General features: G+C 40.3%; 1 protein-coding gene across 1 annotated transcript in view; it reads right to left on the bottom strand.

The window, feature by feature from the left end:
- Positions 1-285: 285 nt before the first annotated feature.
- LOC132389185 (gastrula zinc finger protein XlCGF8.2DB-like) overlaps positions 286-17,062 on the bottom strand; it is a 21,201-nt gene continuing 4,424 nt past the window's right edge. Inside the window, exon 2 of the mRNA XM_059961645.1 lies at positions 286-2,341. Coding sequence (XP_059817628.1) covers positions 1,046-1,930 — 885 coding nt within the window. The 5' untranslated portion in view covers positions 1,931-2,341 and the 3' untranslated portion in view covers positions 286-1,045. The remainder of the gene's footprint in view (positions 2,342-17,062) is intronic.

Genomic DNA, 17,062 nt, shown 5'->3' on the forward strand with positions numbered 1-17,062 from the left:
CACCTTAGCAAGTTTTAACCTTCCAGCAAGACTCAACAACTCAATCCTTCTGACGTCCTCTAATGCCTCAGAGGTCGGCGCTTCCTTACATCGATCAACATCCATTGCTGCTGATTTTCCACACAAAAATAAATCAAGAGAGATTTCCCCAATGAAATCAATAATTAATCAATCCTCAAATTTGATCATATCCTAGATGCCGGTCCCATTTTGTTATGAACTGTAATGCTTCAGAAACATACCAGCAGCAACAGACAACTACTGGAGTCTGTTTATGATGCGAACCACAATCTTTATTAGTATCCAATTATAAAATAGTAACTTAAGCAAGTTAAACAAAAGTTACCAGTGTTATGTATATATACGTGTGTAAATATAACTCCGAAACTATTGAGCTCAGGGGAAACAAGGCTTGGAGTCTTCAGATTGTAAAGTTTGAAAGTTCAATTCATCCACAAAATAGGTGATGAGAGAGATATTTGTAAATCAGGGTAAATGTCGAGGGAAGGCAGGGTCAGAGATGGGGAAGGTGCACTCAGTGATCTAGAACACGGGTTCTGTCTGTTCTACAGGTTCCAGTGTTAAAATGAGAGAACAGTAGCTGTAGATTTTATCCGTCATCTTTACAAATCTACATACGAATTATCACCGAAAGTGAGTTGTGATTATCACCGAAAGTGACTTGTCATGAGGGGTATCATCTTCAAATGAACAACCACATCACACCCAGGCAAGGGTTAACACATAAGTGGTCTCCACAGTCTATCCCAAATCAGATCCACTCCTATGGGTTAAATGAGGTGACAACCACACATTCGATGTACGGTGAATGGATAATTAATCCACCCTTGTGAGCAAAGGAAAGTTCCAAACAGTGACCCTTGGCCACTAGTTCCCTGGTTTCAATCCTTCCATTTTTCATCCCTCTCCGTCTGACTCTGAGTGTCTGTGTCCTCGGTTAAAACTAAACAAACTGCAAGTCAGACTGATTCACCTTCTTAATCTCTCTTAAAATGACAGTCCATATCAAATGAAACCTAGGGATTCATAACAATGGCCACTCCCCACTATGAACTGACTTGTGTTCCAGTATTTGGGATGACTGAGTGAATCCTTTCCCACAGACCGAGCAGGTGAATGGCTTCTCCCCAGTGTGAACTTGCTGATGTCTCTGTAGGTTAGCTAACCGAGTGAATCTCTTCCCACAGTTTGCGCAAGTGAACGGCTTCTCCCCAGTGTGAACTCGCTGATGACTCTGTAGGTTGGATGAGTGAGCGAATCTCTTCCCACATTCTGAGCAGGTGAACGGCTTCTTCCCAATATGAACTCGATGATGTCTCTGTAGATTGGATGACTGAGTGAATCTCTTCCCACATTCTGAGCAGGTGAACGGCTTCTCCCCAGTGTGAACTCGCTGATGTACCAGTAAGGTGTATGACTCAGTGAATCCTTTCCCACATTCTGAGCAGGCGAAAGGCCACTCCCCAGTGTGAACTTGCTGGTGCGTCAGCAGTTGAGATGACCGAGTGAATCCCTTCCCACACTCTGAGCAGGTGAATGGCCTCTCTCCAGTGTGAACTCGCTGATGACTAAGTAGGTTGGATGAGTGAGCGAATCTCTTCCCACATTCTGAGCAGGTGAATGGCTTCTCCCCAGTGTGAACTCGCTGATGACTCAGTAGATGGGATACCTGTCTGAATCCCTTCCCACATTCTGAGCAGGTGAACGGCTTCTCCCCAGTATGAACTCGCTGATGACTCTGTAAGGTGGATGACTCAGTGAATCTCTTCCCACAGACTGAGCAGGTGTACGGCTTCTCCCCAGTGTGAACTCGCTGATGTACCAGTAAGGTGGATGACCGAGTGAATCCCTTTCCACACTCTGAGCAGGTGAAAAGCCTCTCCCCAGTGTGAACACGCTGGTGTGCCATTAGGTCAGATGACTGAGTGAATCCTTTCCCAGATATTCAGCAGATCACCAGCCTCTGCCCAGTGTGGTGTGAACTGACTGGTGTGTCCACAGGTGGGAAGACTGACTGAATCCCTTCTCACACACAGAACAGGTGAATGGCCTTGCCCAGTGTGAACGTGCTGATGTACATTCAATTGTGATAACTGAGTGAATCCATTCCCACTGTTTGAGCAGGTGAACAGACTTTCTCCTGTGTAAAATGATGGGTTGCCAGTTGGTAAAATGACCGAGTGAATCCCTCCCCACAGTCTGAGCAGGAAGGATGATCGATTGAATCCCTTGCTCCACTTCTTAAATATCTGGACAGAAACAACCAAACTGGTGTGCCATGTTTGAACTTCCTGAAGACAAATTCCTTCTTGTTTTTAACCTGTAAAAAGATTTACAAAATCCATCAATGGGTGTAGGACAACATTTCAGATGAGATTACTTGAGTTACCAAGGTTTGATCTGGTATCACAGTGTTACAGTGAGGTACAACCCAAGTTGGACAGAGAAATCATCTCCTGACTGGGCAGAGTGCTGGTATCTGGAATGACCACCAATTCCCTGATGCTCTTCCTGTTTCTATAAGAATCGGGCATTTCTGGCATCTCCAATTTGTACCTTGGCTGAGTTGGACTCTCTCCATTGGTATTATTCTCTGTTCCTGCTGAGCTGCATGGGTGCCTGACCCCACAGTAACAAAAACTGTATCACACAATTACTCTTTCTTGATGTGCATCTGGGATTTTCTTTTATGTATTATAAACTTAAAGTGCCACCGTTTTAATGCCATATAAAAAATTCCTGTTGAGGTGAATGGTTGGTCCGCACAGCTGTTAAAAATACAGAGTGAATTTTTGTAATATTTCACATTCCTGTAGAAAATTACAACACAGAAACATGCCCTTTGGGCCATCTGGTTTGTGCTGAACTATTTAAACTGCCCACTCCCATACCCCTACCATACATGAACCTCTGAAATGTTGAAATGTTGAAATCGAGCTCGCATGCACCACTTGAGCTGGCTGCTCATTCCACACCCGGATGACTGTCTGTGTGAATAAGTTTCCCCTCAAGTTCCCCTTAACATTTCACCTTTCACCCTTAACTTTCTCTGAACTCATTCAAAGTCCTTACATCTTTCCTGTAGGTTGGTGACCAAAACTGTACTCAGTACTCCAAATTAGGCCTCACCAATGTCTTCTACAAGTTAACATAGCATCCATCTATTGTTGTCAGTACTTTTGTTCATGAAGGCTATTGGGCTAAAATCTTCCCTTCCGTCTCTATCTAACTGTGATACCACTTTCAGAGAATTAAGGACTTTCTTCTACAACAGGTCCCTTTCCTGTACAACACTCCTCCGTGCCCGACCAGTCACTGTGAAAGACCTCCATTGGTTGGTCAGACCAAAGTGCAACAACTCACACTGGTCTGCATTAAATTCCTTTTTCCATTTCTCAAACCATTTTGCCAGCTGGTCCAGATCGCACTACAAGTTTAAATGCTTTTTTGGCATTGACTAGATGGGCCAAAGAGCCTGTTTCTTCACTGAACTTCTCCGTGTTTCTATGGCAGAGAAGCTGGCCAAACTTGTTTGAAAGGGATAGGGAAGGAGTGATAATTGAGCAGCAGTGGCTGGAGTTTCTGGAGCAATTCAGGACCTGAGTGATTCTGCAGAAGTGGAAGCAATAGAAAGACAGGAGGACACAACTGTGGCTAAAATGAGTAGCCAAAGCCAACATAAATGTCAAAGAGAGGGCAAACAAAAGAACAAAAATTATTTGGAAGCTTTGAGAAACCAAAAGAAAACAACAAAGAAATTCAGATGAGCTCAGTGCGTGGAATCATGACTTGTAGTCATTAATGGGTCTCGGTAGCACCCAACAGTCTGAGTCATTTAGAGGAACAAAATATACGAGGCTTCAATTTCTCTTCAAAAGCAAGGTTCCCTGGACCAGTTACCTTTCAACTTTCATTTTGGCAGGCACATACAAACTCTGCATCCTCAAAATTTCACATTTGAAGACCTCCCACTTACAGGTACTCCTTTGCCAGGAGACAACCTGTCCCAAACCACACTTGTCAGATCCTTTCTGATACCATCAAAATTGACCTTTCTCCAATTTAGAATCTCAACCCGTGGTCCAGACCTCTCTTTTTCCATATTTACTTTGAATCTCATGGCATTATGATCACTAATTTCTGTCACCAGCCCTGATCATTTCCTAACAGGTTATTGCACACTTCTACATCAGGAATTCTACATATTGATTAAGGGCACATTTGACAAACTCTACCTCATCTACTTCTTTACAGTTTAGGAGTCCCAGTCGATATATGGAAAGTTAAAATCACTTACTGAATCAACCTTTTTGTTTATTGGCATGGTCTGCAATCTCTCTACAAATTTGTTCCTCTAAATCCCTCAGACTGTTGGCTGCAACCAAGTCCCAATATTGGTTACAATATCATAATTCCCGACCTGAGCTCATCCGGCTTTCCTACGATGCTTCTTGCATTGTGATATACACAGCTCAGCACATTCATTGCACCAGGCTCAACCATCTAACTGCTGAATCTATCTATGATCTGAACATCTGACTGGTGTCAAGGAAACAAACCCTCCATCATTGTCACAAAAACAAAGGAGCTGATTGTGGACGACAGGAGGAATGGAGACAGGATAACCCCTATTGACATCAATGGATCTGGGGTTAAGAAGGTGAACAGCTTTAAGTTCCTTGGCATAAACATCGCAAAGCACCTTACGTTGTCTGTGCATACCGGCTGTGTTGTGAAAAGAGCACAGCAGTACCTCTGTCACCTCAGATAGTTGAAAAAGTTGGAGATGGGGACCAAAATTCTGAGGACTTTCTACAGGGACACAATTGAGAGCATCCTGACTGGCTGCATCTCTGCCTGGTATGGGAACTGTACTTTCCTTAATTGCAGGAAACCTCAGAGAGTGTTGCGGACAGCCCAGCACATCCGTAGTGGTGAACTTTCCACTATTCAGTACATTTACACAGACAGGTGTATAAAAAGGGCCCAAAGGAAATCAGGGACCAAATTCACCACAACCACAAATGGTACCACAGCAAAAGGAGCAACAGGCCCCGGGACATCATCTTCCACCAGGCCATCAGACTGATTAATTCATGCTGATACAATTGCATTTCGATGTTATATTGACTGTCCTATGTACAAACGATCCATCGTAAATTACCATAAATTGCACATTGCACATTTAGATGGAGACATAACATAAAGATTTCTACTCCTCATGTTTATGAAGTATGTATCTAATAAAGTCAATTCAATTCAATTCACCCTCTCCATTATCTGTTTGGTCATTCTGGCTCCCATTCCCCTTACAGCTTATTTTAACCACATCACCCACTTCACCCTCACTAGCACTAGCATGCCTTACCACTTGGATATCAGTCCCCTCTTGTTCTGTTCCCCTAACTAATGAATCCCCTATCACCCCTTTGACTTTTCTCTGTCAGGTAATCCCCTTCACCACCAGTTTCTAAAGTGGTCTACCGTTTGTTGTGTTTGATGGGCACAAGAGTTCTCCGCAATGACTATTTAACCTCATTCCCCTTCCTGACTCTCTCCCAGTTTCCTGTGTCCTGCACCTTGGGTGTAACTCACCTCTCTTCATGTCATATCTATCACACCCTCCAACTCCTGGATGATCCAGAATTCATCCATTTCAGGTTCCATCTGCTTAATGTGCAGGGTGCACATCTTGTAGGTGAGGACATCAGGGACACTGGAGGTCTCACCACCTTCCCACCAATGTCCCCTCTAATTTGTAATGACGAGTGTGCACACAAATCCTGTACTGTGCACTTTTTTTTTACTCGGTGACATGTGCACAGTAAATTTTATAGAGAGAGGTAATTGTTTTCACAGCTAGCAAATCACTGTTGATAAGTACTTTGATCTCTCCTAGGTTTGATTGAGTTCATCTGCACTCTCACACAACCTATGTAGCAGGCCTGTAACGGGTAATGAAGGATTTTCTCATCAAAGCTTTTGCATATTGTCCATATGTGGTTTGCTTGCTAAATTATGCTTTAAAAAGTCCGATTTGCAAATATTACTCCACTTCTTCCCACTTACAAATTCTCCAGCACCTCTTGCATTGCCACAATACACATAGGTAACACCTGTTTCTATATTGGGCATAAATATTTCCCCTGAACTCTCCTGAGGAATTGAGGCTATATAAAAAATTCATTTTGAACCTGTGTAACCTCTGGCTAAAAGAATAGTTGGGAGTGAATAGGAATTTTGAACTGAATGAACTGAGTCTTCAGCATTTAGCTAAGACGGACTCATTACCAGTTCTCTGTGGCTTGCAGACAGACATATTGAGAGCTGATCAGATTATACGTTGTATCCTCGTTGTGAGTAAAGGGAGGAGGACTCACTGATAGGGACAGGAATGAACATCTGTTTGTAATCAAGTCAGGGCCTTGCAAAGGGAGTAACTGAAAAGGACTGGACAGTCCATCCATCTATAATTAAAACCAAACTCTGTTATCTAAGTAATTAAGTTTTGCATCAACACACTTAGGGTGTTTGCCAGTTCAAATAACATCTTGCAATATTAATGTATGGGACGCACTATGTATAAATATATGGCTGTAACCCATGTCATTCGACTTGTCAGAAGGTGGCAGTGCTCCCTTTTGACAACTGGGTCTCAAAACTCCTGCAATCATTTGAATGCACAATAAACCATGGCGTCGATAAGAAGCTGGTCTCCTGAGTTTTATTTAGATTCAACTTTTAACATTCGGCATCATGAACAGGATCCCAATATAGGGAGTGCCAAGCAGACGGCTGAGTAAGCAGCTGGACCACTCTGGGGACTGCGGAGACCGAACGGGAGCCCAATGGGTATTAGTCACTCACCGTTAGTTCCTTTGGACGTACGGTGCCTCACCCAAGGCTGATCACATACCTTGACAGGATCAGGAAAGAATTTGTTGGGAGATTTGTATAAGGTAGACAAAATTTTACTAAGTGTCCAGGAGGCAGACATGCCAGGTAAATTCATCAAGTAAGCAGGAGGTGCAGGCCGGGTAAATTTATCTCATTGTTAATTGAGCAGGAGGCTTTGTGCCCAATAAATTACATTGGTCAATTGCAGTCAATTGATAAAAGTAGGCCAGCAGCAGCCCGATACAATTTGTATGAGAGTTCTTCAGACAAGGAAAAATATTTGTGAATGTTGAGTGCAGTGCTGAATAAGAAATTGGAGAACAAAATGCGGCCATGGATGGGGGAGGGTGCAGGAGCCTGGGTTATTACCTCATGAGAACAAGCAGTAAATTTGATTTTTAAAAAGAACTGAGGAAAGAAGTGGAAATTGTTGAAAAGGGAATGGAAGGAAAAGGCAGGTGTAAAGCGGAACTTTGCTGGCTATGCCAATGGTGGCATAGTGGCTTCAGCGTTGGACTTTGAGGCAAGAGGTCCCGAGTTCGAATCCAGCCGACTCCCTTGCACACTTTCATCTGTGCTGGGTTAGAGCTGGTGAACAAAACAACTCACCCAGCAGAAGGGAATGGCAAACTACTGCTGTAACTTGCCTTGTACATGATTTCCCAACACCACACAGTGGCGTAGAAGGAAATCCTTGGCTAACTGGAAAAAATTCTGTATGTGACATACCTTTAAAGTGGAACAGTATATTATCAGCAAGTTGGAGGAATAATGCATGTGATAAAGGGATAGAGCAGTGGTCACCAACCATATTAAGCCCAAGATCCCCTACCTTGGCCTTAGTAAAATGCAAGATCAACCCAGATCAATTAGTTACACACATGCGCACCAGGGCAGAAAAGACCGGAAGTAAAGCCCCACAACCTGGAAGTAGCAATAATGTATAAACAATGGGGCACCCACCCTTTTTTTGCACCACAGAACGGTTTAATATTGACAATATTCTTGCGGACCGGCCGACGGGGGATGGGGTGGGTGGGGGTGTTAAACACGATGGGAATACAGCGATACTCGAAGCTGGTTCCTTATGTCCAGTCTATTCTGTAATTTACTTTTCATGGCTCTCGGCACTTAGCTTCTGTCCCGCGCTGCTCAAGTTTTCTCCGCTGAAAAAGCTCAACACGTTTGCATTTAAGTGCAGGGTGCTTGGACTCGGGGTACCGAAGCAGTTTTGAGGGCTTCATTGCCTCATTGGACAGCCTCCTGCCGGCCCGCCGCCAGATGCCTTGGCTTGGTTTGGTTGTTCGTGGGTCGGGTGAGAGGACAATGTCAGGACCGGAGGTCCCTGTGCCGGGGCCGCGGCAGTCACAGTCCGGAGAGAGTGACCGGCCGAGCAAGGAGTGTGACAGGGCACGCGCCCACCCCCCCTTGTAGGACCTATCAGCCGACAAAAGTTTGTTTCATTAGATCACAGCATGGTAGCTGCTCTGATATCTATGAAACGCTGAGCCCGAATTAGGTCGATGGCGAATATTTTAGCACCAGATTCCCCACGAACATTCAGTGTGCTAAACAGGTTTAGAGGCAGCACTCCAGGCCAGTAGTGACGGCACTTCCCACCGGCCGCCCGAGGCCAACTGGTGATCTCTGGCACGAGGGTGTCACTGCGGCTCGGCGACTGATGACCTCGCGTGCACTCAAGTTCAACAGTGGGCTGACAGGGAATGAGGAAAGGTGCAGCTGACTCATGTTGTTTCCTCGCGGCCCAGTGGTTGGGGACCACTGAAGTACACTGTGTAGTGCGGGGCAGTTACACGCATGTAGAAAAAATGGAACTAAAACCCCACAACCCGGGAACAATCTCTCAACAGTTTCTTTCTTTCTTCCTTTTTCCCAGGATCTACTGGGAAAGTCTCAAAAGTAGACTAGTCGATCACAATCAACAGGTTGGCGACCACTAGGATAGAGGTAAGTATTGCAGAAGGAACACCAAAGTTTGGGAGACGTTACAAACAGAGCATGGATGGATGAATGGGCGCCGAAAACGACAGCAGGAAAAACAACGTAAGCAAACCAAGGCCGGTCTAAATAGGAGAGAAAGGCAGGAATGTCAGTCTAAAGTTACAACTGATAGGGAAACATGGAATCCCGAACACCATGTCTGGCATATCGACACTGTATGAGTTTTGTGGCCTGCTAAAGCACTTTCTTAGGAGACCAAGCCTTTAATGATGGGAACCTGTCCCCCCAATTTAATGCCTTACTGCTCCAATGCTTACCAACTAAGTTAGCCAACATCATTAACAAATAATATGGATTGGCCTGACAATGACCAAAATCGAATACAACGAGCTTTAACATATCATTGGACAGGCCTTTCGAATGCCAATCAACCCCAAAGGGAACTAATATTACAGGTGAATGGAGACTGCCTCTGTCTGTCGATGGAGTAGCACTAATTCTGTGCTGCTCTTAGTTTTCTCTCCCGCTCACAGCTTAAATTTTGAATTTCAAATTTTTAATTGCTGATTCTTGAAGGGGAGTGATATGCATATGCCTATGAGAAGTGGGAAGAATCTGTATAAACCTAACTGACAAAGGTAATGAAAAAGGAAAGACACCGAAGGAAAGATCTGTTGAAATGCCATCATGGGCTGAAGATATTGTTCGGACACTGAAATCAATTCAAGATCAGAATAAGGCAATTAAAGATCAACTGGAAAAGAATATAATGAAATGAATTTATTTCTGGGAAAACTTAAAGATCTGGAAACTCAAGTTACTAATCATGAAGAGGAATTGAAGTTAACTAAGCAAAAACCGTCTGAAACTACAACCTGTTTTGAAAAATATCGTTAATAAGATTATTGATTTGCAAACTAAGACTCGCAGAAACAACATACGAATCATTGGATTGCAGTAAGGAGCTGAAAATGGAGACGTAATGGTTTACTTTGGTAAGCTCTTTCATGATCTATTTCTGACTATTTCATCACAGCTACCTGCTATTGAAAGAGAACACAGGCTGTCCACTTCGAAATTTAAAGACTCAACCAGATCAAGATCTGTTTTGGCTTGTTTTCATCACTTTAAAATAAAAGATCAAATAATGCGACAGGCAAGAAAACAGAGTTTTCAGATTCAATGAGTCTGAGCTCCGTTTTTACGAAGATTATCCAAAAGAAGTAATGGAACAAAGAGCAAGATTTGCTTTGGTAATGAAACAAGCATATGATAAGAAACGATTCCCCTCTTTGAGTTACCCGACAAGAATGAAAGTTTTTCCTCCTAATTCTTCCCCATGTACTTTCTTTGACCCAAAAGTCGAGCTGGATTTTGTCCAGGCTATACCTGTCACCACCACTGACGTTACTACTGAATGAACTATCTGAAAAGCTGTTTGTTTATCTGTATATTACTCACACTACGAAAAGAAGATATATGAAGGCTATTTGGATATTTCATTGAAGATTAATAAAAGAAGAAAAGAAAACCTGCTCATCATTACATCCGATTGGATTTTTGTTTGGAAAGAACATTTACGGATCAAGTTTGACTGTTTAAATGGTTAATTACATATTTGACTGAGAAAAGAGGACAATAGGATTTGTTCCTTTTATCTAATATTTGGTTTGATTTTTTTTGTTATTTCTTAAATTACTAACTGGTAGTTTTTTTTCTACCAACAGGGTTTCTTTTTATATATTTATCTGGGAGGGTTAAGTTACTATGATTTTACTAATTAATATTTCCATCAATTTAGATCAGTTAAGTATACTATTAACTCTTTTTAATCTGTTTTATTATAGCGCCCTATAACTGAATTTAAAGGGATTTAAAGCTAAACTTAAGATGGGGCTGGCTTTTCTCTATAAGAGATTATATTATTTTGGTTCTTTTTCTGTTTAACACATGATAGAATGTAAACACTCTCCTTTGTTGAGACATTACTGTCTTTCTTGCAAGGTCATTTTATTTATTTTATGTACTGGCTGGGGGGAGGCAGAGATGAGAACAACAGAGTGGCCCATGTCTTTGCATCCATCTTAGTTCACTTGCCTTTTTTTCAGGCTTTTGGGAGGGTGGGTGGGTTTAAAGTTAGGAGTTTTTTTTCCCCCATTGGGTGGTTCCAGAGCATGCGTGTTTTCTTTCTGGCTTTATTCTTCATCACTGCCATCTTTGATAATCCCGTATTGGTATGTGTTCTGCGCATGTATAAAGTAAATTAGAATAAAATTATAGTATGGCAGTTAAATGGATTCATGTAATCATTTGGAATATACGTGGTTGGAATTATCCTATTAAACAAAAAAGACAAAATTATTAATCGGTTCCAAACTGATATAATTTTTGCTCAGGAGACGCATAACAAAGCAGGAGATCAAAATAGATTTTTTTGCTGGTGGAATGGAAAACAACTCCATGCTACTTCTCAGAGCAAAAGTAAGGGTGCGTCTATCTTTTTTAAATCTAATATATTTACTCAAGAGGATAATGGTCCTCATTAGGTCAGATTCTAATGGTAGATTTTTAATTGTTAAAGGAGTGACTTGTAATAGAAAGGTTGTTTTGGTTAATTTGTATGGTCCTAATTTAGATGATCCTGCTTTTTTAAAAAAAAAATATCTGCTTTACTGCCAGATTTAAATGAGTATATGTTGTTAGTGGGTGGGGATTTTAACTGTTGCTTAAATCCTATGACTGATAAGAGCTCAACTAATCAATGACTTCCAAATCATTTTGCATCAGTTATTAACTCTTTTTTGACCAATTTTGTGTTGATCGAATTATGGAGGCATTTACACCCTGATAACAGAGAATATTGTTTTTCTTTCCATGTTTATAAAATATATTCAAGGATTGATTATATTATAGTTGATCCCTGTCTTTTGCCTAATGTTTAAAACTGTGAATATGACACTATTGCTATACCTGAGCATGCGCCTTTGAGTTTGTCCTTTGAATTTGATGATGACATTTTTGGCCGTCCACCATGGCACATGTCTCAGACTTTATTGCAAAGCTCTGACATTATCAGTTTCATCAAAAGCCAGATTAAAGAACTTTTTACTTTTTAATGATATAAGTGGTAGGTCTAAATTAATTATATTGGATACATTCAAAGCATTTTTATGTGGTCAGATTATTTCTTATTCAACTAAACTTAAAAAACAGACTAAAGCAAAATTAGATAAAATTTCAAAACAAATTAAAGATTGAGATAATATCTATGTGACTTCCCCTAATATTGATATTTTAAAAAAGAGTGGAACTTCAATCATAATATAACCTATTATTAACTCATTCGATTGAAGGTTATCTACTTAAGTTAAAGACCCAATTTTATTGGAGATAAAAATAATAAACTACTTGCATCTCAATTAAAATCAGCTGGAGCCGAGAGGCAAATTTTGAAAATTCATAGAAAAGATGGTACCCTGGCTCGGCATTATGAAGAAATTAATAAGATTTTTCAAGACTTTTATACTGAACTTTATAAATCTCAATGTCCAGTGGACTCTTCTGAAATAAATGTTGTGTTTTTTTACAAATGATTGCTTTCCCTAAAATTTCTGTTGAGGATCAAAAAACTCTGGATGCCTAAATTACTGAATCCAGAATTCATGAAGCTATTTTCTCAAGGCAATCTGGTAAGGCCCAGGGACTTGCCGGATATCCTGTAGAATTTTATAAAAAATTTGGAAAATTGCTTTCTCCGTATATGTTGTGAGATGTTTAAAGAATCTTTTCTGAAAAGTGATTTACCCTCTACTTTTTATGAAGCTTCTATTTCTTTAATTCTCAAAAAGAATAAAGATCCTTCTGATTGTGCCTCATACAGACCTATTTCATTATTGAATGTTGATGCTAATATTCACTTAAAGATAATGGCCAATCGGTTGGAGAGTATTTTGGGTAAAATATTTATTTAATACTTTAGAAAAAATTGGTTTTGGTATTAATTTTAATAATTGGATAAAAATTATATATAAAGCTCCTATTGCTGTTGTTATCACTAATAACTGTAGGTCTCATTTTTTCAGCTATCACGGGGGACAAGCCAAGCTTGTCCATTAAGTCCTTTGTTATGTAAATTAAGATTCGAGCCCCTTGCAATTGCTCTTTGTGAAGCTGAAAATATTCATGGGATTTTTGTGAATGAGACCATGCACAAGATCTCTCTTTACACTGATGATCTATTGGTATATATATCCAAGCCTGAATAATCTATTCCTGCTTTGCTAAAATTATATGACTAAATCGGAGACCTTTCAGGATACAAAATAAATTTTAGTAGAAGTGAATTACTTCCTTTAAATGAATCTGTCTCTATATATGATAATATTCCTTTTAAAGTTATGGATTCTTTTAGATATTTAGGGGTTATAATTACTAAAAAATATCAGGATCTTTATAAAGCCAATTTTCCTCCTTTAGTGGACTTTTTTAGATTTGTTTTTACAAGACTGTTTAATGTCTTTTTCACAGTTAATGGACAAATATGATATCTCTAATACACATTTTTCAGATATTTACAGGTTGGGAATTTTTACATGATTTTTTAACCAATTTACCCCTTGGCCTGCTCTTTAAATTTGGCTTATGCTATTTTTCAGTTTAAACCTTGTCAAAAACAATTAATAGTAATCCTTTATAAACAGTTAATGAACGCTCGCATGTCACCTCATGATAGGGTTCAACGCACCTGGGAAGTACAACTTCAACATTCACTTTCAGATAATCAGTGGAGTAAAATTTATTATTTAGTCAATAATTCACCTATCTGCACATGCCATATCTAAATTCAGTTTAAGATAGTAAACAGGGCCCATATGTCCAAAGATAAATTGGTGCATATTTTTTCTAATATAAGCCCTATTTGTGACAGATGTACTGAAGAAGTGGCTACTCTAACTCATATGTTTTGGTCAGGTGCAAGGTTAAACAATTTTTGGAGGGATGTGTTTGGAATATTATCTAAAGTTATAGATGTGGATGTTCAACCTAATCCACTTACAGCAATTTTTGGGATTATTCCAGAAGAAGCAAGCAAAATGTCTGCTTCCGCCCAACAAAATTTTTATATTTATTTCAGAATATTCCTGTTTTTGTTTACTAAGAAGTTTTTTTGATCGGATTGGTTCTATTATTCTATCTTTTATTTGGGATAATAAAAGACCAAGAATTGGTAAATGTCATTTGCAAAAGTTGAAAAAGAATGGTGGTCTCACTTTGCCTAATCTATGAATGTATTATTGGGCTGTTAACGCGGTGTATGTCCTGCTGATTACATTGGGTTGATAGGAATGAACAGCCAACCTGGGTAGACCAGGAACGGAGAGCTGTGAAACAGTTTTATTTAACTTCGTGATTCGGAGTTACCTATACAATTAGCTGACGTTGCTAACGCTGTGAAACAGTTTTATTTAACTTCGTTATTAGGAGTTACCTATACAATTAGCTAACGTTGCTAATTTAAACCTATATCCTGTGGTTAAGCACTCTTTACAAATTTGGATCCAGTTACGCAATTTTTTTAATCTTAAAAAGGTTAAACTTTGTAGTATAATTTATCATAATTACTTTTTTAAACCTTCTTGGAGTGTTGCAATTTTTTTTTTACTTTGGAAAAATAAAGGTATTAATTTGTTTTTGGATTTATTTAAAGAAGGCAGATTGATGTCTTTTGAACAATTTGTCGATAAGTATTCTCTCTTATATTCACATTTCTTACAATATCTTCAAGTTCGACATTTTTTACAAAAATATTTAAATAATTTTCCTTACATATTGGAGGCTGATTTGTTAGATACTATTATGAATATGAACCCCTCATTGAAAGGTTCTATTGGAAGAATTTATAATTTATTATTACAAAGGGATAAGCGTCCTTTACTTCAGATTAAACGGGACTGGGAGAAGGAACTCAATTTCTCTTTTATATGGCAGAATTGGACATGGATTCTGAAGCTGGTTAACTCTTCTTCGATCTGTGCTAGTCATTCACTGATTCAATTTAAAATTGTACATTATTACCATTTGACGAAGGAGAGACTTCCGAAAATATTTCCCAATGTTGACAAGTATTGGGATAGATGTAAAAATGAGATAGCCACACTGACACATGTGTTCTGGTGAAGTTCTATATTAAAACAGTTTTGGAAGTCAGTCTTTTCGACAATTTCTAAAGCACTCAGAATCAACTTACAACCTAATAAATTGACTATGCTTTTTGGAATAATTCCTCAAAATATCCATGGTGTTTGTTACATTGACAGCTAGGAGGGCCACCTTGTTGAAATGGAAGGATATATCAGCTCCTACTTTGTCACAATGGCTCTCTCAGGTGATGCTGTGTCTTGGAGAAAATTAGAAGTCGAACCTTTGTACTTTTATTTGATTTTGAGAACAGATGGGGCTCACCTGTTCATTATTATCATTTCAGTTAACTGATAGATTTCCTCCACGATCTAAATGTAAATTTTTTTGATATATCTTTTCTTTCTTTTTGGCGGTTTGATGTTTATTTTTAGAAGCTTTTTGTATGACGCACGGCTCCGGGGTTGTACCTCCAATGGGTTTCTTTTTTTTCCCCTCACTTTTCATTCTTTTAATTTACAAAATTTTCAATCCTTAAGATAATTTCCTCTATTATGAGGCATTGTAAGTGTTGTTACTTCAATGCTCTTGTGCTATTTTTGAATAATAATAATAATAATAAAAAAAGATATGAAAAGAATATTAAAGGTGAATATGTTCAGTGGGAAGAAGGATGTGAGCAGGCTATATCTGCGGAACAGAAATGGGAACAACCACCTACCACGGGACAGGTGGGGACAACAAACCATTTAGAAATTGACAAGCAAGGATGCTTCCTACCGTGCGTACCACCCCTCAGGAAGAGCCCAATGTAATATTGACATTTGCTGCTATTCCAGTTCCGTTTATGATCGATATGGGGGCACCTACAACCACTCTCAATCGGGAAATAGTATCGGAAAAGGGATTGCAGTTCTCAGACGCAACATTCACTCTGTCTGGGTTTGAAGGCAGGGAATGTATGTATTCACATAACCAGCCACTGGAGGTGGAATTCCACGGGAACCATTGTGAGGTTTCATTTACAGTCGGCACCCCGCAGTCGGGGGTGTAATCCAGCAGGGTGAGACTTGCTCTGTCTGTTGGAAGCTGAGATTCTCTGCACAGGCAATGGTGTCACCCTGTGACAGGTGAACAACTGACAGCTTCCCCAATTTCCGACCCCCCTTGTTGTGGGCACCTAATCTGGACTCCACTTCATTTGAACCCCTTCTGCCAGTGGCCGACCCCTACGTAACTCTGTGCTTTGACCCTACGGGGTGCTCAGCTGAGGAAAGCCAATGTTATGCACCCCTCGAGGGACAGAAGTTCCCGGTCATGGTGATTGGAGAGGTTAAAGGAAAAGTGGGCAGTGCATTACTGGCCGAATTTCCGGATTTCCTTTGGCGACAGACAGAACTGGTGGTTCCCCATAGCACTGTTAATGTTTGCCCTGGATTCAAGCCAAAGAGCCCAGAGTTCATTGCCTACACCTTGCTAAAACAAGCCTCCAGCACCGAAGGAGACTGGCAAGACTTGGCTGCGGTCCAACTCCGATACTGGAAGGAGTCTGAGGTGAAGGCGGGACATCTGGTGAGACACACTTTTAATATTGACCGATCCGAAGATGCTGTCCCCCATCTCTGAGCAAATTCAGGCCATGAAGTCGGTCGCACCAACTGTCCCCCTGTCCAGATCACTGTGAAAGAAGGACAGACACTCCCATCCATTCTGCAATATCCCCCTCTAGCCCAAAGCAATTTTATGAGGATGGAAACTCTTTTATGGATCCAGCAGGGAAACAATATTCTGGCTATGCGATAGTGACGGACAGTGAAATTGTTCAGCAAGCTTCTTTTGAAGCATCTGACTCCGCCCAGAAGGCTGAGCTGTTTGCTCTGACTCGTGTTCTGTTGCTGGGGCAACAGACAACAGTGGGAACGTTTACACAAACTCCCGTTATGCATTTGGAATTGTACATGACTACAGGGCTCTCTAGGAACATGGGGATTCCTGACTTCCTCTGGCCACCCCATTAGTAATGCCACCTTTGTAAACAACTTAC

This window comes from Hypanus sabinus, unplaced genomic scaffold (assembly GCF_030144855.1).
Source record: "Hypanus sabinus isolate sHypSab1 unplaced genomic scaffold, sHypSab1.hap1 scaffold_495, whole genome shotgun sequence".
Classification (NCBI taxonomy): Eukaryota; Metazoa; Chordata; class Chondrichthyes; order Myliobatiformes; family Dasyatidae; genus Hypanus; species Hypanus sabinus.